Consider the following 24,543-nt stretch of genomic DNA (forward strand, 5'->3'; position numbering starts at 1 on the left):
CTTAACTTTTAAACTAAAACTAGGTGAAGTTTTTACCACTGCAAAGAAAAATATTACATACATATACCGCTATCCCAGAGTTAACAGTGCTCCTTTCAAATTTATTTTTACTCTTCCTTTTAAATCAAGCAATCATATTATCATCATCAGATAAAACAAACTGCATCAAAAAGTATTCCTTTAAACTTAGTATTTACCACAATGAAAAAGAAAGGATATTAATTTTATAGTTTTTTAAATTGTGTGCACTTTAAGTACAAAATGACATTTGGTTTTTTTTGAAGGTATTTACCTATATAAGCTTTGTTTAAAATTTTAAATATTGGAGTTTTCCTATAAGTTTAGTAGTTAAGAATTTATGCAACAGGTTCCTTCTGTCCAAATCCTCCTTTTTTCCACAATCTGCTAATCCTTTTGAACATTTGCTCTGCCTCTTCCCCCATTTCCTGAGGACCATCTCCAATCCTACAAGGAAAAAATATCAATACTACAAAATTAAGAAATAAAGAGTCTTACTAAAGACTCTACTTAATTTTGGGGGCAGGGTGGGAGAAGACTAACATGAGGAGAATGTTTTAATAGCACCAAATAAAGCTGAAGTTTGAAAGAAAAAATAGCTTTAAGGTTATCAACTAAAAGAGCTAAAAAACAAAATTCATATCTAGTAGCCATGGTAAAATATCCACGCTTTGGGTACTCAAATGCAAGCTCCTTGAGAAAAGGGTTAGTTCCTTACAGATAGCAGGTACTGACTAACGTCCAAAGAATGATCACATCACACCCACTAAAAATTAGATGTGACTTTAAAGCCAATAAATTGTTATCTTTTGTACAAGTTAAAATTAAGAAAATAAAATTTCTGCATTTGGGACAATATAACCATGCTAGGTAAGGACAAAGATGTCATCAAGAGAAACAGCAAACACCTACATTTTATATGGCAGAGTGAATTCTAATGAAGAGCAAACAAATCAGATAGCTCAAGCCCGACTCTACTGCTGTCAGTCCCTATCTAGTCTCAGTTTCCTCGCAGCATCTATATAATGTAAGAAGGCTGGACTTGAAGACCCTTCCAGCTATGGTTTTGCTACCTCAGTTTCAATTACCAATTCATAAATATGTGATCATAAAATCTTCACAGATCACATACAGATTTTTAGAGGAGTTCTGAATTCTTTAAAAAAAAAACACAACAGTCTAAAGGAAGTATTACATTCTGGGGCAGTAGTTTTACAGAGGGAGATGACGCTTACCCCTCCGAGACTTAGATGAACTTCATTAAAGAAAAAGAAACTTGTGAAACACTTCTAAAAACAAAACAAAAATTGCAAGAAAGTGACCTTAAATATGAACTGTACCCCAAAGCCTCATTTTCAACTTTGCCAGTAAATTTAAAATGTTTATATATTTAAAATCACTGATCAAATTTATAAATACAAGATGACTCGGTTAAATTCTTGCACTGTTGGACACTGAACCACACTTATGTTGTGTATATGTGTTTTTTTCACTGTTTCATACTAATGGGGCTCAATGTGACTTTTATGGCTCATGACTGAACATGAGAAGTGAAACTGATGAAGTGATGGTGTGATATGACCAGACATGCATTTCTCACATGCAGCATTTCAGCATAGTATATGAAACCCATGAATCATTAAACAAAAGATGTTTAATTGCATGCAGTTAAGGAAGGCGTCTTCTAATCATTTACATATGCCCTTTCCTGAAAATACTATTGGTGTGCTATGTTACTCTTTCTTCAATATAAGAGTTCTTCAACTTGGATTCACAGATCAGCTTCAAAGGGTGTCTGTAAACTCCTTAAAGTTTATATAAAATCATTGTATGTGAACATTTTTCTGGGAAGACCCAAAAAAGGTTTGGAACCATTCTAGTGGTTTTCTCATCAAGCACTAATACATAGGTTGTATTATTTTAACTTTCCTTACCTCTAATTTGGTACTTGTTCAAATCTAAACAATTATTAATGAGATTTTTCTCTCATCGCAGTGCTTACTGAATTTCACTGTAAGGACCCATTTATACTGTGTCCACCCATTTATACTGTGTCCACCTCACACTACAAGGTAAGCAAGCTACTTGAATGAAGAACTGTGCCTAACACGGATTTGTATTGTAATTTTCTACAATAAACCAATATTCTTTCACCTCAACCTGACAACTTTTATCTTAGGTAAAACAGTCATGAATAGCTAGATGTTTTAATGGGCAAAATAAAAACTTCCATTGTCTATTAAAATTAGTTACATTAAAGAATAACACTTGGCTATAATACCTACCTCACTAGAGTTACAAGGATTAAGTGGGCCAATGCTTACAAAGTATATGCCCTAAAATAACAACTAAACATATATAATTCTTATGATAATAGTCTTCTATTTTAAAGGCTTTTCTCATGAACATGAAAAATTCATGAAAAAGGATTTCTAGTATACAAATTAGGTAAATTTTTATTAATTGGGCCAAAGGCATAATTTATATCCAAACATTCTTTGTGTAACCAGGGTATCCCATCCTCACTAATGCATCTACAAAGCCATATAGCTATGTTTTTTATGCTTGGAAAAGATAAGCACAGATTTACTGAAGAAAGTATATAAATGTTCCAAACATAAATAAAATTTATTTGACTATAAATGAAATTTATAATTAGAAATTAAAAATCTAAACAGTATCACACACTCAAATCATTTTCAAATACTTATTCCAAACAACATTAGAGCTTCCAATTATTAAGGCAAACCAGACACTAAAACAATCAAAACATACAATGTAAAACAAAGCATAAGAAAAATAATATAACTTAATAATTGGAATAAGTCTTACTTATTTTAGCTATGATAGTAAGCAAAACAAATGAAAGAAGTTCAAATGAAAATCGTGAATGTAGCTCCTGAGAGTAGAAGGGACTTGAGAATATTCAAGGGTTAAACGTACTTTGTCTTAACACAAAGTACCAGAACATTTGTTCCTACATATGCTGATGACAAACAGTTAACAGTAAAATGCTTTTAACAGTGTTTACATCTGTTCATTTTTGAAGAGCCAAAAGGAAAGGGAAGAAAAAAATATCAAAACTTTAGGAAGAAAAACCTCTGTGCCTATTGTTCAGCAGAGACTTCTTTTTGAATTTTTGCCAGATCTTCAGGTCAAGAGTAACTGAGTAACTCTTACAATGAGTCATCTGTTTTTAAATTCGTCCTTGAAATTACATTATTTATTTTTAAATAAATAAGAATTTTAGCTTTATACCAGAAGATTAATTTTTTTAACACCAAAGCTTTTCATAATTCTACGTAAATAATCCAAGATTCATCTTTATGCCTTAGTTATTTTTAAAAACTTACTAGGTTAAAAGGAATTGTCAACATTTTACCTTTATTAATGAAGTCACGACAATTGCTCCAGCATTTACCATAGGATTATGTGGCTTATCTGTAAAATATAAAAACGAGAGCATTATTTCAAATACTTGATATCATTTTCCATGATGTATAGGTATTTCCCGTGAACATATATCTATTTTCTTTATATAAGATATTGTTACAGTTCTTTGTTTGGAGGGGGAAGAGAGTGTGAAATAATACATTTAAGTCATTTATTTATCAAACCAATAATATACTTCTATAATAATTATATGGGAAGAGAAAGATTCATGTATTGAAAGACAGTAAATAGTAGTATAAAAATACATTGAAATTTTCTAACTCTACTATTTACTAGCTATTTGACCTTGGGCAAGTAACTGAACTTGACTGTGCCTCAATTTTCCCACTGTATATTGGGAGTAATAAAAAGCACAACACCTCCATGAGTCATAATGCTTGAATGAATTAAAACACACAACATGCTTAAATGTACATGGCACACCCTTATGCACTCAAATAATATTACTATTAAAAAATAACCTTGAAAAAAGCACATCTAGTATGAAACCACTCATGCTTTTTAAAGTGCTTTATTTTGGGGGCACCTGGGTGGCTCAGTCGGTTAAGCGTCTGCCTTGGGCTCAGGTCATGATCATGGGGTCCTGGGATCAAGCCCTACCTCGCTCCCTGCTCAGCAGGAAGTCTGCTTCTTCTCCCTCTGCCTACCCTTGCTCTGCCTGCTTGTGCTCTGTCAAATAAGTAAAATCTTAAAAAAAAAAAAAAGTGCTTTGTTTTTGTTTTTATGAATATACACATATATATACAGAAAAAGAAAACACAAACACTATAAAGGGATATACCTATGATAAAAGTGCTACAGAGGATTTAAATTATATTCTGTATTCTTCGTATATTTTCTGACAATAAAGATGTATTTATTTGAAAAACAATACAGAAATCAAGCTGTGCTAAATTAGTTTATATTTGTATTTGTGTAGATGTTTATGCATCTGCCCTTTCATGGTTTTTTTTTTTTTTTTTAAGATTTTATTTATTTATTCGACAGAGATAGAGACAGCCAGCGAGAGAGGGAACACAAGCAGGGGGAGTGGGAGAGGAAGAAGAAGGCTCATAGCGGAGGAGCCTGATGTGGGACTCGATCCCATAACGCCGGGATCACGCCCTGAGCCGAAGGCAGACGCTTAACCGCTGTGCCACCCAGGCGCCCCCCTTTCACGGTTTTTTGACATTATCATGTTTAGGCTCTAGGGCCTTTAGGAGGCAGCTAATGTGTATATTCCAAATGGTACCACAAAATGTGTGCATTTAATATTTTCTAAATCATAAATATTCTGCAAATACCACATCAGCTGCATTCAAGATCTTTCAAAGAACAAGAAAGCATTTTATGGCATGACAGTGCAATTTTCAGATGTAAGCAACTGCTCTCTCTGCCTTTGGCTCAAAAGCCAGACACCTCAATGTTTGGAAATAGACCAGATATTATAACACCAGCATTACTGCAGTCTAACACCTCGGTCTAAAAACTATGACTGTAAAATCTACTTGCTTCCTGCTCCACTGTACGTAGGAAGGGAGGATTGAAAAGTTCCATTTAGAATTCTTAATTAAAAAATACTCATGACAGCAGAAACAACACTTAAGCTAATTAATAAAAGATACCATCTGAAGTAATGACATACATTAGCTTGGTATAATGACAAAATGAACATGGGCAACATCTGAAATTTATGGGTACTTTTAACTAGAATGCACAAAACTGTTTAATTTTAGCATGTATTTATTCTTTCCAAAGGAACAAAACATGAAGAAAGTTCTTCCATATTATACTAGCAAAAGCTTCTCAAACCTTCCAAAGATGTGGTTCATAACTGAAGCTAAGTCAAAGTTAATAATGCATACACTAAAGAACTAAAAACATTAATTTCAGAGTAATATATTTATATTTTAAGTATTATACTGGAATTTTAAAGGGCTATATAAAAAAGTATATTCTATATAGAGTTTAATCCTGCAGTACCCATTTACCCAACCACCCAAACTTTGCTCTTTCTATATACAATTCAGTCGTTTTCCTCATGTAAATTAATTCAATGCCTGTCTTTCTCAAATCCTTCACAATATAAACGAACATACATATTTTGGCTTCTGTCAATTACACACTTGTAAGATAAGAGTTTGTATTTCTTCTCCATGTATTAGATACACATAATTGTTTCCCATATCCTTTAGTATTAGCTAGATAAGTTACTCGAAGAACCAAGATCCATTTACCCTCCACACCTGTTAACAATAGAGGGGAAGAAGGCTATGTAAGTATTTGTTAATTAATCTAATTTCTACTGTAAGGTAGAAAAAGACTGCACTAGAAGACGGTTGTTTCCAAAATTGATATCTCCATCAAATAACTTATTTCCTCATCTATAATTACAGAAAGTGTCAGGCCAACTCTCCACCACAGGATTAAAATGTTTTTATGCTGTAAAAGCACTGTAAAACTACCGACATTAAAAGAGCACTGTAATTTCTTTATCTATTATATTCATATTAATCTTAACTTACCACAGTCTTATAAAGGTAGGAGAATATAAATATTTATTTTTTTAAATTTTGTAATGCTAGATGCACAGACACATGCACATACACAAAGCGTATAGTTTCACCGTAAGTCTACCCTTGAAGTTTTAAATATGAAGAAGACCTATAAATTGTTTTTATCTGGGGCTAGTTTAAAACCAAAACTTTAGAGCACAGAATCTATGCAGAACTTGGGAAGGAGTGGTACAGTGAGGCTTTCATTTTCCCATTACTCCTAAGCTCCCAGTATTAGCTCAGGTGGGGGGACTGGTTTGGAAAAAGTCAAAGAATATCAAGGTAAAACCTCTTGTTGAACTTCATATTTCAGTTATCATAAACCAGTGCTAAATTCTGAGTTCTTATGATTTTTTTCTTATAGACTACTGTGTCAGTAAAATATAATTTCTACAGAGCAAAAAAAATGTATTACTTGTAATGTTAAGTTCATTTACTCCATGCCCATTTTATTTTTGTTTCTCAAATATTTCTTCACATTTGAATTCCTGTATTCATTTCTATTTTTTAAATACCTCTCTCATAATCAATCACAATTCACCAGAACCATCTAGATTACTCCATTTTGACTTACATAGGAAAATATTAATTTTTCTTGTAAAATGTTCAATTTTGATAGAAAATATTATTTCCATATTAAATCTGGATATCAATGGGTTTAATAAATAAGGTCCTTCTGCATATGATGTCCTTGTTGAAATTGTTAGTTTATGAAAATGTCCATAAAATCAAATGCAGCTTCAGGACAGAAAGATTATGGTAAAATATGTAAGAAAATACAATTGCTCTCAAAACAGAGAAGCACAAGAAAATACCATTTTTTTTTTAAGATTTATTTATTTATTTTAGAGAAAAAGAGAGAGCGTAGTGGGGGGGTGCAGAGGGACAAGCAGAGAGAGAATCTCAAACAGATTCCCTGGTGAGCTTGGAGCCCCAAGAGGGGCTCAATCCAGGACCCTGAGAGCATGACTTGAACCAAAATTGAGTCGGACGCTTAACTGACTGAGCCACACCCAGGTGCCCCAAGAAAATACCATTCTTATAACTTCATTAAAAAAAATAAAACAATAATAAGTATAAGGCACATTTCATTTTTTTGTTTAGATTATTTATTTATTTGACAGAGAGAGAGAGACAGCCAGTGAGAGGGGGAACACAGCAGGGGAGTGGGAGAGGAAGAAGCAGGCTCCCAGCAGAGGAGCCTGATGTGGGGCTCGATCCCAGGACCCTGGGATCACACCCTGAGCCTAAGGCAGATGCTTAACGACTGAGCCACCCAGGCGCCCCAACATTTCATTTTTTATCCAGCACAAACAAAAAATGCAAAAGTATATTTCTCACAACCATTATTGCAACCACTAAATTCCTTCACTCTTTCTTTGATTCTATTTTAACTCATCACAAAATGAGGAACATAGCATATGTCGGAAAGACTGAAATATAGAAACCAATACATTGGTTGATGTTTATTTAAAGATTTTATTTATTTGACAGAGAGAGATAGCAAGAGAAGGAACACAAGCAAGGGGAGAGTGAGAGGGAGAAGCAGGCTTCCCACTGAGTAGGGAGCCCGATGTGGGGCTCGATCCCAGGACCCTGGGATCATGACCTGAGCCTAAAGCAGACGCTTAACGGCTGAGCCACCCAGGCACCCCTAGGTTGATGTTTGGATTTAAATCCTCTATCAGAAAACAAACAAACGAAAAAACACTTCTATCAGGGGTGCCTCAGTGGCTCAGTTGGTTAAGCATCTGCCTTTAGCTCAGATCATGATCTCAGGTCCTAGGATGGAGTGCTGCATTGGGCTCCCTGCTTAGCGGGGAGAGTCTGCTTCTCCCTCTACCTCTGCCCCTCCCCCTGCCCCAGCTCATGTTCTCCCTCTCTCTCTCAGTAAACAAAATCTTCAAAAATAAATAAATAAATAAAATAAAACCTCTATCAGATCGAAAGTACTACTTTTGTCCTCCCCCTTTGCTTTTGAATTCCTATTAAGTAGTAAGACTTGTTTATTATTCAACAATTTAATGCAAGATGTTTCTTTCAAATATTAAAGGTTATGAAAGAGAAAAAGCAAAAATATTCATTATTTCAACCACAGCCACCATAAAAACTTGTTATCCTGGAGTTTTCAAATATATATAAAATACAAAAGTAGAAAGAATAAACACCCATGTGGCCATCTAAGTTAGCCTCGATAATTACTAGCATACAGTAATAATCACACCCAGCACTCCCAGCTATACTCACTGAATTATTTTACAGCAAATCCCAGACACTGTGAGATTTTACTACAAGATATTCTCCTATACGTGGTTAGGAAGTGAAATGAAAATCTTATTCCCTGCCCCATCTTATTCCATTTTCCAATGGTATGAGAGGCCTAAAAAATGATATTTTTAAAGTAGGTGATTAAACAAACTATGTCTATTATTTAACAGAAATTCCATGAGAAATGAAAAAAAAGTATGAATGTTTTTAATTTTCTTCAAAAAAATTAAAAAATACTTCTTTGATTGATTGTTCAGAGAGAGAGAGAGAGCACAAGCAGGGGAAGTGATAGGCAGAGGGAGAAGCAGGCTCCCCGCTGAGCAAGGAGCCTGATGTGGGACTCGAGCCCAGGGCCCCAGAATCATGACCTGAGCTGAAGGCAGACACTCAACCGACTGAGCCACTGAGGTGTCCCAATTTCTTAGATTTAAATAGAAAAATGACATATCTCTTTTTCTAACTTTTATGTAATTCTTACCATCTTCATTTAAAAACAGTTTGTTGAATCTTAATCCACTTGGCTCTTTCCCAACATATCGATGCACATATTCTGTTCCAAGATCATTAACAGCAATGGCATATTTCAAAGGTTTTACACAGGACTGAAGACAAAATGGAACTTTGGTATCTCCAATAGAATGCCTATTTAAAAGCAGATTTAAAAAATAATTAAAATCAACTGGAAAAAATGTCTGAATAATTGGAGTTATTTTTACATGTTAATTCTAATTTACAAAGGTTCTCCCATAATCCAACCACAGGTTTACTTGGATATTAAAGAATAAATGTTAAGTTTTAAGAAGAATACTACGAAAAAGACAAAAACTTAAAAGTACACAGGTAATAATATGATTCAGAATTAGATAATAAATAAGTAATGTAATAATTTTCCTCTCAGGCCCAGAGGGTATGGCCCTCTTTACTCCTACCTGTATTCAAGCATATAAATTGAACTAGCCCTTTTAGTCACCACTTTTTCACTCGTAGGTTTAATCATGGCTACACCATGGTGGTTAGTTTTTAAATAGAGCTCAGTTTGGATTCAATACCATTCTCTGAGAACTTGTCTATAAATGCCTCATCCTGTGAACCTTATCTACTCATAATTCCAACCCTGTTAAAATAAACAGCACCCAGTTTTATAAACTGTATTAGAGCTGGCATTAATGGCATCATTATTACCACATATCTAAACAACAGAACAAAAAGAAAGCCTCATATGTTTCCAAACTGGGATGTACATGAAGTACAAAATAGGTTTAAAAATGGAAAAACTGTCACTGACCCTATTATAATGTAAGCTTCACAAGGGCAGAGATCTTTATTTTACTCACCAGTATCCCAGGTGCCCCAACACAGACCAGTCACTCATTCATTCAGAGTGAAACTCATTCATAGTGAAACTGGGTACTATTAATAACCACCCCTGGGCAAAATGGGGTTAAAGGAGACATCAAAGGGCAAAGAAACATCAGAGGGCCAGCCACCTTACTTCCAAGTATATTATGGAATATAAATACATATGTATAGATAGCAAAAGTATATAATATTCTTCCTACCATGTTTATGAATAATTTCTAATTCAGACTATAACTTCAACTTGACAATCATTGACAAGAGCCTATCTTATTACCTTTGGATTTAAAAATACATATGTTCTATTCCAAGATCAACTTGTAAAATTTTCTAGACAACTAACCTAAAAGAATCATCTCCACACACAGAGAATGTTTAAGAGAAAAATCATATAATGCAAGCCTTGCATTATAATCATTTCCTCCAAATACAAAATCAGGGCTATCACTCCATACTAGAATTTGGTCCATAAGAATAAAGCCATGTCTTTTTATGTATTTGTGTCCTTTTATAGCACCCAACATTTAATTCAACACACAATTAATGGTTAGTACATTTTACAGGCCCAGATGAGAACAAAAGCCTGTCATACTGGAGAGAACAACAAACTAGAAGTTAAGAGACCCAGGTATTTGTTTTACCTCTGCCAGTATTAGATGAATTTTGGGCCTCAGATACCTTAAGAAAGAATGGGCTAAGCGATATATCTTTTTAATGTAAATATTTGAGGAAGACAATTGGTAAAAAAATAAAAAGATCACTTAGAAGGTATTTAAGACTGAAAATTATAAAACTAAATGATTTGTAGTTTTAACAAAATGTAGGATAAAATTAATCACTGATATAAATTCATAAAGCTGTATACACTTAGGAGTTGTACACCTTATTTATGTAAGTTACATTTCAATTTAAAATGTAAAAAACAAAAGGAACACAAAGATTATAACTCTGAGCTAAGCCTTCAAATGAATAAAAAAATTGATTTTTCTTTTTTGGCATAATTTTTCTGACTTGACAAAACCAAATTATAACATGATAATAAATCCTTATAACTCACTTACAGTATAATAAAAAGTCATTCTTGAAAAAATATTCCAGAACTTTATCAATTTTTCAAGTGCCTCGCATAATTCATTGATTTTAAAAGCAAATCATTCTCTTTGAAGTGCCTTCACATCATTATCCTTTTTATAATTCTGCTAGAATGTCATTTGTCAATGGCTCTGCCTACAGCATGAACGCTTCCCAAAGATCACTTTCATGAACTTATGAGATCCTGAGTTTGCAAATGACTTTTCACTTTGCAAATGACAGATGGAAACAGACTATTATCATACTGTACTGTTTTAACTATTACACCGCTCAGATCAGGGGCATGAGCAACAAAGACAGTGAGAGGCTGTTAATGTTAAACTAAGAAATGGGAACCGATTTTATTAGTGGTCAGTTCATTAGTGAATAATTTCATGTTTTGACAAGTCTGCTTTTCCTAAGAAAACTGTAATTGCAGGTACTTGAAAAATAAATACTCAAATAACAAGACTAAAACTGAATGAGATGAAGTGCCTCATAAAGTTTCGTATAAGACTATTTCAGTTGAGTTTTTAAAAATTAAATTAAAATCTAAACTTATTTTCCTTCCTGAATTCCATCACAGAAGATGCTCCTCCCCCCCTCATGTTCACTGTTATAGAAAATTGAAAGCTTAAAGTTGGTTTTCATGAATTTGAAATAAACTCACCTCTGTCCATCTACTGTACACACAGACACACCCCACAAATCAGGACTGAACTTGGCTAGCTGAGGAATATAATCTGCAACCTATACAAAATATTGGGAAAAAAATTAACAGAATATAAGCAAATAATATTTCTTCTACCAAAAAATTTATCTTACTTTAGCTTCCACTGATGAAGAGTTATTTTATTGCACTCAATGGCTTTGTGGTCTATCTTTTATAATAATAGTCATAAAAACTAAGGGCTGAAGAGACTTGAGGATTGCAGGTAAGATCTAACTGACTTCTCTCCGCCTCCCTCATCCCATGTTTTCCAATGCATTCTCAATTCCTAGAAAAGCACAGTCTAAAAGAGGAACTAAGACTTGATTTTTTTAAAAGGTAAAGAAATAGAATTCTTTAATCAAAGTCACGATAGCAGGGTTTCATTATCTAAAAACTTTCAATACAGAGAAAAAATAAAATAGCCTTTGGTAATTTATTTAGAGAATTTTTAAAATTTAATGTTAGAGGATATCACATTTACAGAAATTCTTAATAAAGTTACTCTTTTATTAAAGAGTTAAAAGCCATTTCCATCACCTGAAAATCAAAAAGAATTCTTAAACTTAAGATTTCTTTGCAGCCTACATAACAAAATTGAATATTTAAAATATTTTAAAAGCATTTACTCCAGTAGCTCCACTTAGCTTAAATTTCTTAACTAGCAAAGCACAAGAAAACTCCATAACTTGAATTTCTATACCTTAACTTGAACTGAATTAAGTGACTGGTTTAGGAAAATATTCACATCAAAAATGTTACCTTTCCTCCAGACTGCTTTTTAGCACTTTCAAATAACTCATCAATGTGAGAGGTAAAAGACATAAAGTCAGGAATGACAAACTTTCTTCTAAAGGCTTGTGTCAACAAAACAATATTGCTCTGAACGCATCTGTGGAATGTGAGAAAAAAATTAATTTACTGGGTGCCTTTCAAATATTAGTACTTGGTAATAACAATATTAATTAGGAGAATATTTAAACAATAGAGAAATTCATCATTCTATACAACAAACTAAAATCTACAAATTATACTTCTATATTATTTTCTTTCCTTCAAGCAGTTTTTCATGCAGTTGCTTGTAAGCTGTTGAACAAGTTAAAGAAATAAATTAGATTGCCTAAAAATTGTGTCAAAGATTAAAACAGCAGAGCATTCCACCAGGTTAAATATCAAGACCATCTAAAGACAAGTTTCTTAAGCCCACCAGGGTTAAACATTCAGCATGTCATTTGGTTAACAAAAATTGGACTTTAATATGTCATAGTTTAGATCCTGTTTATTGATCCATTAAGTAACTTCAGACATATATCCCTTAGTTCCTAAATAATTATTAGTAGTATTTCACAAAAAAACTAAACTTTTTCTATTTTTAACATATTTTTGTTAAATTACAGTTTGAAAAATCTGTATTTCCAAGCTAATGAATGGAGATAAATCAACTTTAGTCAGATCAGAATAAAATACTTATTAAAATGCTTGTAACAATAATGTATAATTTTAAATAACATTATATATAAAGTAGTATAGTAATTAACTTCACATTATATGAGTCACCAAGTATGTGAAATCACATTATTCTATTCACTATAAGATATGTAATACATTATAGAATAAAAAGGTCTTATTGTTAAAAACTATTTTAAAAGATATGGTAAACCATGTGGATGGGAGAGCATGAAATTTAATGATTTGAAGCAATATTTTGCTTTGTTCTAAAAAGGACTTAAGCCAGAAAATCGATATATTAATGTAACCTTAGAGAAGAACTTTTTTAAAAGGTTACAGTGAACCATCTTCTAAGCTCGTGTTCTTAAGAGTCTCAGTACTTAGCAAGAGAAAGTCAAGCCACTAACTACGGGAAGTTACGTAACTGGATTCCTCACAGGTAAATGATGTGATACTATACTAGCTTCTTTGGAAAGAAAAAAAAAACATCCAACTTGGCATTTTTTTATAAAAAGTAAGTTTCAAATACTATTCATCTGTTCAATCATGAAAACATCAACATTTTAAGAAAGATAATTTCCTTACTTTACAGATAAGAAAACTGTACCTGCAAGCAACTAACTTGCATTAATTATAAATAAATGAAGAACTAGACACTCAGTATTTCTTTAGTTCTTATATCTCAGTATTTTAATTAAAACTGTTCTAAATGAAACATCAAATTAAAATTAAAAGTCAGATTTTAACTTTTAACTATGAATAAAAAATTCAGAGAATATACTCACTTGGTCAGTATAAAATTAAAATACTGATTTAGAATAACAGAGGTTATATTTCCAAGGATAAAGATGTGCCCCAATTACAACATGAAAAAATTATAGTCCTAATTTCCATTATTAACCAACAGACATAGAAATAATTGACATCCCAGAGATGGCAGATATTTACTTCAATAAACTTTGATAAATTGTTTTCTCATAGTTTCAATGTTAATCTAAAAATTATTGTGTGCCACTGATTTAATATTTAATGTTTTAAATAGCAATTCAATTTGCACATATGAGAGTTGTAAGAAATATATACTAAAGAACACATTTCTCAACAGGAAAAAGTTAAGACAATTTCTGATCTTAAATCACTGTATCTGTATCAAACCTAAATCCTAATTTTTCAAAAAGTTATACATGAAAAAATATGAGGACTGCCAAACAAACTTAAATTATTAACCTACTACTAACTATTTAACTATTTAAAATCAATCAGCACTTTTAAAAGGAAGCTTTATAATTAACAAAACTGTACAGTCAGTAAAACTGGTTTGTTGTTGCCTTCCCCTCTATCAAGCTGTGGTAACTGACTTCGCTGGTGAGTTACTGCGGCTAACGCAAGCAATCTTGCCGAAAAAGTGTCTACTGCACACTGATGAAACTTACAGGTAGTAGATGTTTTCATTGGGAGTTATTTGAATATAGATATCATGAATGGAACTAGAAAATTAGAAGTCCCATATAAAAATGAATTCTGAAAAGGAAGGGCTCACACTTTTCAGCAAGTCACATCTTTCTCATGCTTTTAGTTTGCTCATCTGCAAACTGGGAATAATAATCTTTCTTTTTAAATGTTTATGATTAACAACTATAACGCACATGTTTTAGAAACTATCTCACAATTTTTCATCAGTAAAATAACATAATGGATATGAATTTTTTTTTAAATCAATATACAAATGCAAAGACTACCATTCATTTTCCTCTAAAACAGAAAAGACCAAAAAATCATGATCACACATAAAAATAGTTCTAATACCTGTATGGTTAAAAATGCATAAATAAATAAGGCATTCCTTTTCAACACAATTTTCCACTTCTATCAGTTTAAAGGATTATTAGCATTAAAAACAATTAATTATCTAGATGGGTACAGGCAGTCTCCAACTTTCAAATATAGATTATGCTCCAAACAGTATGCTTAGAACTCACTTTCCCTTAAAAAAAAAAAAAAAAACGTGGGGCGCCTGAGTGGCACAGCAGTTAAGCATCTGCCTTCGGCTCAGGGCATGATCCCGGCGTTATGGGATCGAGCCCCACATCAGGCTCTTCCGCTAGGAGTCTGCTTCTTCCTCTCCCACTCCCCCTGCTTGTGTTCCCTCTCTCGGTGGCTGTCTCTATCTCTGTCGAATAAATAAATAAAAAATCTTAAAAAAAAAAATCGTATGTGATATTTGTTTCTCAGATTACTTCAAAGGCTAAATATATTAACCAACAACGTTCTTTAGGTAAAATTATCAACACACTGACTTCAACCAAACCTATCCACCTTTATAAATTATTACTCTGAGAAAATGAATTCCACTGTAACATCTCCTTCCCACCTGCATGGAGAGGAGATAGTTTACTTAAGGCAACACTAAACTAGAAAACTTATTTTGAAAAAAAATAAAAAAAAGAAAGAATCTCTCTGGAGCAATCACCTTTCTAGGTGACCTCAAAAGGTTAATAGAGGTTTTGAATTACTTCATTCTAGAGATGAAAACAGAAATCATCATGCCTACGGACGGAGACTTTTCTTCCATGGACTGCTCATATAAAACACTAAGCATTTGTCAAGTTGGGAACTGCCTATATTACAATCATCAATTTTTTTAAAAAATTGGATTAGTGTTTAAAATACGATAATTGCTATTCTTTTATATAATTATAGGCAGAAAATTATATGAAATTTATGTTTCCTGGCATCATAATCAGTACATTTAAGTTACTTTTAATTTCATATTTAAACACAGTTACATGTTTATAAAGCACAACAAAATTTTAAACAGTACTAAAAAGGTATAAAATACTGCTTTCATTTAAAATTCCAAAGCAATTCCTCATACCTATTATCAACAGATCTACCTACCATCTCTTTGACAACTTCATTCTCAGATACACCAAAATAGCTCTTCACAAGGCACCATAATCAAGAGTACTTTGCTCAAACAGTTCATGAACACTAAAAATAATCCTTATTGCAAAGGCACAGCTAACAAGAAATTATTTACTCCCCTCCACAAAGAAACATATCTTGAAGATTCAAAATTCCTAGCACCAATTCTAACATGAAACTAAAATCTATACTTTATAAGGTCAGCTGAGTTAACAGAATCAAGAGCCTTGTGGTAAAAAGACAAGAATCCATAACTGTCAGCAGTGCCTCACGGCATACCAGGAAACTCTGAAGGACCTCAGTTAAACAGTTATACCTTCAAATGACTTAATACTCTAGGATATTCCCAGGAGATATCTAGAACAAATCATCTAGTCCCCAAAAGAAAAGAAAAATAGATAAAAATACATACATACATAAAAATAAATTTTCAAGGTAGATGCTAGAATTCTTTGAATCTTTCTCAACTTACCCTATGGTCTAGAAAAAGCCAATGTGTTACAGTAGTGTTTATAGTTTCATAGGTTTTTATCTAACTCTTAGTAGTTTAAAATACCATTTACCTCTTTGGGATCCGTTATAAACATGCTATCTTTTAAACCATTAAGAAATCAGACAAGTAGGAACACATGAATGAAGATAAATACTAAAAAAATAGGCAAATATAGGAAAATCAAAATAAGTTTGCTCATTCAACCAAATCAAGGCATTAATCTCTAAAGTGTCTTCAGTTTTTAAATATTTTGAGGGAAATAAAAGTAGTCAAAAACCTGTGTATTAATACGTCTGAAGACTTCTCATTTTATGACGTCATCTAAATAACCTTGTAGGAAAGAAACAGAGACCATACTGAAAAAGCCTGTAAGACATGCAGATGAACTGGAGATCAATTTAAGCTGTGACAAGACAGAGTGTGCTCTGTAAATTGGAAATACCCATGCCTACATTTCCTTAGAGCAGTTTCAAATAAAGTCTACTCTTAGCCCCTGTGTATTATAGAACCTTATGTGCACCATGTTCTTCAAACAATTGATGTTTATAAATCCCCCCCTTTTTTCAGTTACACAGGAAGCACTGGCCTTCAAAGATGCAATTTTGTTTTAAAAGAAAAATCACCATATAGCATAGCAAGTCACCATTAAAGGTTTGGCAGAAATTTTTACTTTTTAAAAAGATCTTTGTCTAGCATGACACCATCTGATGTTGTTTGAAGAGTTAATCTTAACATATCCATACACTCTTTCAACCTGGGATCAGACGTTCGCAATCCTGTAGATTTGAGTGCCTGTTTTTAAAAAAATAAGAGTTTGTAAATACATAGTGCAAATAATGTATATGCTTATTCCAACTATAAGTTTTTATTTCTGCATATATAAACTTCTACCCAGGACCTGAATATGTATATGGGCATTTTAGTGTCACTATTACCCACTTTCTGCACAAGTTTCTCATTGTTTCTTTCATTTTCTTTCACTGATTACCTTGAAATGAGCATGATGAGAATTTGAAAACATAATAAGAGAAACAGTGTCAGTCAGGATCTACATGTCAGATGAACTTTAAGACTACATTTCAATATTACTGTATTACGGATTCAGTATTACTGATTTTTAAAAAGTTTAAGATAGAAAAATATAAAAACTTACTGTAATAAATTTATGAACAGGTATTTTCTCTTGTCCTTCTGCAATTGTATAGAACAGCAAATCTTCCAAGCTAGGTAACAGACCCTGTTTTATTTTACTAAAGAGGAAAAAAGAAAACAAAATTAATCCTTGTGCAAACATTCTAATGGATTTTAGGTACATCTATTATTAAATAATCATTGAATCAGACTACAGCTGAGCTGATCTACTCATCAAGACTATTGTCGTGATAAATGCTAATTTACCAAAATCAAACCAGTTATTACTGAAATCACACTGAAAAAGTAGAAAATGACTTATTAATGAATATAGATATTTTTAAATCCCAGGTTTTAAAATCTTGATTACCGTTTCTAGTGGTACTAATGCCTAGTCATCTGTTATGGTGATACCCTCCTGTACAGCCTAATACAAAACCGAAGACTAATTATAGAGCTCAGCAAATGTTCAGGTAAGAGTCAATACTTTGTTCTGCTTTTTAAAAATATGATGACTATATTTATATGTTATTAAAATAGTTAACCTGATTGTAAAATCGGGGGGAGACAGCAATTGCATACTGCACAATAAAGATTAGTGTACCAGTTTTGAATCCTAGCTATAATACTTACTAGCTGAGTCACCTTGGATAAATTAAAGAACCTTTCCATGGTTCAGTCTCCTCATCTGAGGAGATAATAGTGCCTACCTCACAGGGTTGTTTGTTGTGAGGAACAGGTGACTGGAAACATTCAATACATTTAGAATGATGACTGGCAGAGATTAAGTACTCAATTGATGGTAATTGTAGTTAATATTTCTAAAGTGATCTAGGCTTACGTATACAGACCAAATGTCACAAATCACAAAGAAGACTATTAGAATAAAATTTTTTACCATAAAAAATACATTAAAATCTTAATTAATAAACTAGTATAAGATGCTATAATTAACCAAACATTTAAACAAGAAAGGAATTTTTTCCTATCCACTGAAAAGCTTTCAAATAAACAAACCATAATGAACTTATTATAATGTCTTTTTTTTTTTAGCTATGAAACTATAACACATTTCAATATTCTGAACATCAGTGACTGTAAGTATTACAGTGGTGTTACAAAGATTACAGATCTAAGGTAAAACAGATCTCCTCCCCACCTATTAAAACTGGAGGGAGAAATATGGGGGGGTGTATAAAATATTCTGGAAAAGACTTTATCTGTATTTCAAAAAAGCAACAGAGAAAATTAAAGAAATAGGAAGGATGGAATACTCATTTTCTTAATTTTAGAACTTAATCAAGAACAATTCTGGACTAGCCATAGGTATAATGGCAAGTTTCATGGGAAAACTGTATACATTACTTTTGTAAAATAAATTATCACAGAAATCAAGTCTGTTTAAAATTGTTTTTATACTGTTAAAAAGAGCTTTTCTAGATATGTAAATATTTCCTGGATTACCCAAGATTACTTAACAGTCTTACTTCAGTAAGACGATATGTACTTAATTATTTCCTAATTTAATTACTTCCCTATTATTAGTGGCCCATATATTTCTATCTTAAAAGACAACAGAATACAGAGTTGGTTCACAGAACATGAACAGTTACACATGAGCATATAAAATTGCTCCTAAAAGAAACATTAATGTTGGTATTAATATCATTTAAACTTGGTTTTAAAGTTGTCACACCAACTTTTAGGTTTTAAAGTCAACCTTAAAATGTACGAATTTCATCCCAAAGTTTTTTAAAACAAATAGGATTACCATAATTTAATGACATATTCTGGAAATACGAATTTCTATATATATAAAGAAACAGGAGTTCAGATAAGTCAAGAAGCTTCCTAAGACTGCACAGTGGCAAAAAAATGGATTTAGAACCCATGTCTCCACATCCAGAGCTCAAAGTATTCACCACTACAGTATACTGGCTCTCAAACTTGCTAGCTAGTTATTATTTTCATCAGGGATAATTTTTCTAGGTCTTACCCTGATCCAAAACCATTAACAGCATTCAACAATACTGATGACTTAATATTTAAAGAAAAATTGAGCTAGCCATCAAAACAGCAGTGGAAAATAACAGACCAATTATTTACAGAAAATGGTTTGTCAAATAAACTTCAGATAGTGGTAGTTTGTCACTTTAAAAAACTGCAGAATAAGCTTTCTATATATTTACCACACCAGTAAATGGTATTTGCTTTGCCTAAAAGCTAAGTAAATAGCATAAAATATACACTTCTTTAGCTTATGGTACAGAGCACAAAAAAATTTAAATGACCATGTATTGTCACAGCTAGCAAAAAAAAAAAAAAAGGTAAATATTTACTTGCTTTTGGATGAGCCTAATTTTTATCCATAGAAGAGAGATTTAAGTCATCTCTAAAAAATGTGCTCACAAAATAAATAGGTCAAAATTGATAAAAAGAATGTACTACCTATCTCAGCATTTAAAAGCTCACACTCTGATCTGAGAATGAGTTAGCTTCAATTCCCCGGTAAACAAATAAATGACAAGATTCTCCCCAAACTTTCAAACAGGAAGAAATTACTCCAAAGATCTTTCTTGATATTGCTGCCTTTTCTCTCTCCAAATTTAATATGGCTTTGTGGCAACACTTCACAGTAATGTATTTTGCTATTAAAATTCAAAAGCTAAAAACTATAGTTTTAAGCATAGAGTAACTAGAAATCCTTCAGGAGTATTTAAGTTTTAATGACAAAAAAAATAGATTAAAGGAGAATTTCAAATCATTACATTAGCAACTATTGATAAACCTGAGTGAGCCATCCAGATTCCCTAGGGAAAATATAAAACGGTTATGACACTCAGCAACTAAAATAAGATATACAAAGATCAGTAAATCCAAAGAAAAATCCTTGTTCCATACCTTTTTATTCCTTCCCTTTAATTCCCCTCACTTCCTTTCTAATTCCTGCCCTTAAGATCCTTTCACCATCATCTTGTGCCTTCATTTATCCATTCCTTCCTCTACTTTACCCTTAACAAAATACTTGCCTACAACATAAAAATCATTCTTTAAGAAAATGAAAAAGAAAAATACCATGTATTTAACTGGCATCTATGACATGTACAACATTATGTTAGTTGTTGCTTATAGTCTAAATTGAAAATAGAAGATGCACATAATAAGGAATTACAAGAATGAGACTATGGGATCCACTCTGAAAAATTACTTCACTGTAGACTAATAAGGTAAGGCTTTTTTAGAAGACACAGAACCTCAACTGGACTTGAAAGATGGGTAGGAGTAGAAAACATGGCAACAGAAAGGGTTTTCCAGCAAAGAAAAAAGAACGACCAAAGCAATGAAGGTAAGCATTCACTGGGTGTTTACAGTGAACACCAGTGAGAGCGTAAAATATATGATTTAGGTACCTGTTTCTACCTATGAGCTGTGAAAATACCTAATTTTCAGGGTTGAGAGAGATCTATATGAATTAAACAATAAATGAGGAGACTACCTCCTCAAAATTTACATACGGAGTTTAAATTCAGGGCCAATTTCTGCAACATGAAAAGAGGTACTGACTTCGTTTACTGATCAATCAAATCAGTTACCCAATACCAAAGGACAATTTAAGCTCCTCAGTCTGGTATTCAGTTCTCTGTATTTGGCTTTGTACTATCTATTCTTAAACTTATCACTTCTAATTAATTAGACTCACCACCCCGTAAATAAATTCTGCTATCGTGCCTTTAATTTTTTATCTATATAAGCCTTCTGTTTATAACCTTCCTTTTCCTAGCCCTTTAAGGCATCAATGATCATTTCAATCGTTTTAGAGGGCTTTCCCCAACCAGATTTTCTATACTCTTTTTAGCATGCACTGGGCTACATCACTAAGTTTTGTACTTCTCTTATACAGCCTATTATGTGCTAAGCATTGGAGATATAAAGATGAATAAAGCAAGCATGCTATCTAGGAAAGCCAAGACTACAGCAATGTGGCAAGTACTATGACAGAAGTGTAAGAAAAGTATTAGTAAGTACAAAGCAAACATTCAGTTTTGCCTTGATGGGAGCGGGAAATCAAGTAAGTATAACTTGTAATTAGGAGCAATACTGCAAACTCTCCCTCATCAGTTCAAAATTTTATTAATTAAAAAATTCTAGTATCAAATGGAAGGAGGAAAATGAAAAAGCAAGCCTTTATTAAGAACTGCAAAATGAGAAGGAAAAAAATTGAAATCAACTATATTGTCCTATTTTGTTAAATAATATTTCATGTTACCTGACTTCTCTAAACTATAAACCTTCAAGACTGGTGTATTACCTTCCTTAATTTCTTTTTGTTTGTTTGCGGAGGTCAACTCCATTGTAACTCAAATGCATAGTACAGTACAGTAAACCCATCAGATAATCAGAAACTTTTCCCCCCATCTAGATTAAAAAAAAAAAAAAGGTCCACTAACAGAATACAAAAGAATGCTTTGGTATTTTTTACTTATGTCGTCATTTTAAAACAATGATCTTTAAAAAATTAGAGTTGTTTTTAAATCAGTTTAACATTTTGAATTTAAAGTCATCTGATTGATAGTAGTAGTTGTCCATCAACACCAGCAAATTAGCAGATTAAACCAGTTGAGACTCATAGATATGGAGAACAGTAGTGGTTCACAGAGGGGAGAGGGGTTGGGAAGTGGGGGCCAAAATGGGTGAAAGGAATCAAGAGGTACAAACTTCAAGTTATAAAATAAATAAGCTATGAGGATGTAACTACAGAATGGGAAACACCATCAATAATATTATATCAACTTTGTATGGTGACAGACGATAACTAGACTTATTCTGATCAGTTCCCAATTCATACAAATGTGGAATCCCTATGTTGTACATATGGAACCCATATAATATGGTATGTCAATTATACTTCAATAAAAATTAATTAATTAAATAAACCTATGGGGTTGAGAGTCGAACTGATAGGGGCTGACCACATATTATAAGTGTGACAGTCTGACAAAGTGACGAATTCTGCTTATTCTCCAAATCATTTTGCACCATGGCTAATTATTAGTGGAATTTAAAAACAAAACCTTACATATTTTAAGGCTTTACTGTTAAGAAAGGGTCTCCTGCTATCTTAAAACCCTATCTGCTAAAGTAAGGTTTACAGATAAACACAGAGTCTCAAAGCCAACCAACATGTCTAATGTCACACAATTCTTAAGTGTCTGGACCAGAATTAGTCCTGGAAAGCTGGTCTTTGGTTTCAAGTCCTGGATACTTCCCCGTATACCACACCAACTACACTCAATTATCAGCCCTCCATTTTAGAAGGAATACCTGGAGTTTATTCAGAATAATGAAAGATAAGACTGAAGAATTTCAAATCAAAATGTTAATAGGGGATTTACTTATGTTAGATAACTAAACTGTTGTTCGACCTTGTTAAAACTGAATCTTGTACAAAGTGAGGATGGGATTGTATTAAATTAGGGCCGCTGTTCTGATTGGACTTTACTGAAATTTACTTAAGAGCACGCCAAAGAAAGAAGCACTGAAGCCATCTTTATGTGAGGAAGTGGCCTTGTCTGTATCAGCTGATTGCAAATTTGTCCACATGTACAACGTTAGAATTCTAACCCAGGGAGCAGTCTGTTGGTCTCTGAAGGGAGGACAAGGACCTGGGCAGATCAAGTCCCTGATGTCCAACTCTGTTAGTCCTTTCAACCACCTATTCCTTCAGTCAAGTATAATTTAATAAATCACTCTAGTTGTAAAAATACAGATATCATGTGAATTGTTATTGTATCACTTTAATAACATTCTAGAAACGATGTCTTTGAAATAACTAAAATATGTAAGAAGTTAATGTAAGGCAGACTTCAGATACACAAATACAAAACAGCTCTGAAACAGAAGGTGCTATATTCTAAGGGAATGAATGCCAGTCAGTAATTCAAGCAGAGATGAGTAACAATTTTCAGGGAGTATAAAGAAGAGGAAAAAACATCAGCTAGGGAGATTTTTTCTTTTTAAGATTTTTTAAACATTCATTCATTTGAGAGAGAGAGAGACAGAAAGAGAGTGAGGGGGTGAGGGACAGGAGAAGGAGAAACAGACTCCCCACTGAGCAGGGATTCCCAACGCTGGGCTGATCCCAGAACCCTGGGATCATGACCTGAGCCGAGGGCAGATGCTTAACCAACTGAGCCACCCAGGTGCCCTGGGAGATGGGTTTTTAAGGTCTCTTCCAATCCTGTACCTAAAAAAGTAATCAATTAAGTAGAGTATTTTATTAATCTAATAGGGGATGAAAAAACAAAGTTAGTCCTAATATTGTATGAACTTTAGTCATTTAGTTAGGCCATGTAGTGTATGTGGCCAACTTATAAAATATGTAAAATGAGGTGGAATTAGATGTTTTTAAAGTCATTTCCAATTCTAATTCTCAGTTTTTGAGCTGCTAAAACAGATGTCCTCCTAAATTCCTATACTAAAGACTATAAACTTTACTCACTGAGATACACACACACTCTATGTTCACACATTTTATACATAAAGCCTAATTATCTGAATTCTTTTAAAAGAGAGAGAGTACTTTGTCACTGAACTGTAAACTTAAAAACGGTAAGATAAAAAATTTTTATGTTATGTGTATTTTACCCCAAAATATTTTTAAAAGCTAAAGCGAATTAGGTATGGGAGGTGAGAGTAAGAGAAGATAGCCAAAATGGAGACATGAAGAACATGAGCAAGACGTAGCGCTGACACAAGACACAAAAATCCACAAAGGAACAAACGCATTCAAAGTAGAACCAATCAGTATATGAGAGAATACATTACACAACTAAATATAGTTTAGTGCTGGGGCCACCAACAGCAAACTATAGTAGCGCCCCCTGTTTTTGTACATGAAGTTTTATTGCAAGACAGCCATGCCTATTCATTTACCTACTGTCCATGACAGCCTTGCTAATAACAGCTAATTTAAATAGTATTAACACAGACCAGATAGCTTGCAAAGACAAAAATATGTACTATTTGGCCCTTCAGAGAAAAAGTTTGCCAACACTTGCCTGAGAGCATCACTATGGCAATGCTCCCTTCTGGTAAAACCTAAGTTGGAACAAGAAATGTTAAACTCTATTCATTAT

At 32.9% G+C, this 24,543-nt stretch overlaps 1 protein-coding gene across 5 annotated transcripts in view; it reads right to left on the reverse strand.

Annotated features, from left to right (window-relative positions):
- GLS (glutaminase) overlaps positions 1 to 24,543 on the reverse strand; it is an 81,525-nt gene that overhangs the window by 46,192 nt on the left and 10,790 nt on the right. For all 5 annotated transcript variants that reach the window (XM_040642754.1, XM_040642737.1, XM_040642733.1 and 2 more), the window contains 6 exons: positions 17,430 to 17,526; positions 16,947 to 17,068; positions 12,172 to 12,301; positions 11,371 to 11,450; positions 8,752 to 8,915; positions 3,401 to 3,459 (listed from right to left, as the gene is read on the reverse strand). In XM_040642754.1, coding sequence (XP_040498688.1) covers positions 3,401 to 3,459; positions 8,752 to 8,915; positions 11,371 to 11,450; positions 12,172 to 12,301; positions 16,947 to 17,068; positions 17,430 to 17,526 — 652 coding nt within the window. The remainder of the gene's footprint in view (positions 1 to 3,400; positions 3,460 to 8,751; positions 8,916 to 11,370; positions 11,451 to 12,171; positions 12,302 to 16,946; positions 17,069 to 17,429; positions 17,527 to 24,543) is intronic.

This window comes from Ursus maritimus, unplaced genomic scaffold (genome assembly GCF_017311325.1).
Source record: "Ursus maritimus isolate PB19 unplaced genomic scaffold, ASM1731132v1 scaffold_1, whole genome shotgun sequence".
Classification (NCBI taxonomy): Eukaryota; Metazoa; Chordata; class Mammalia; order Carnivora; family Ursidae; genus Ursus; species Ursus maritimus.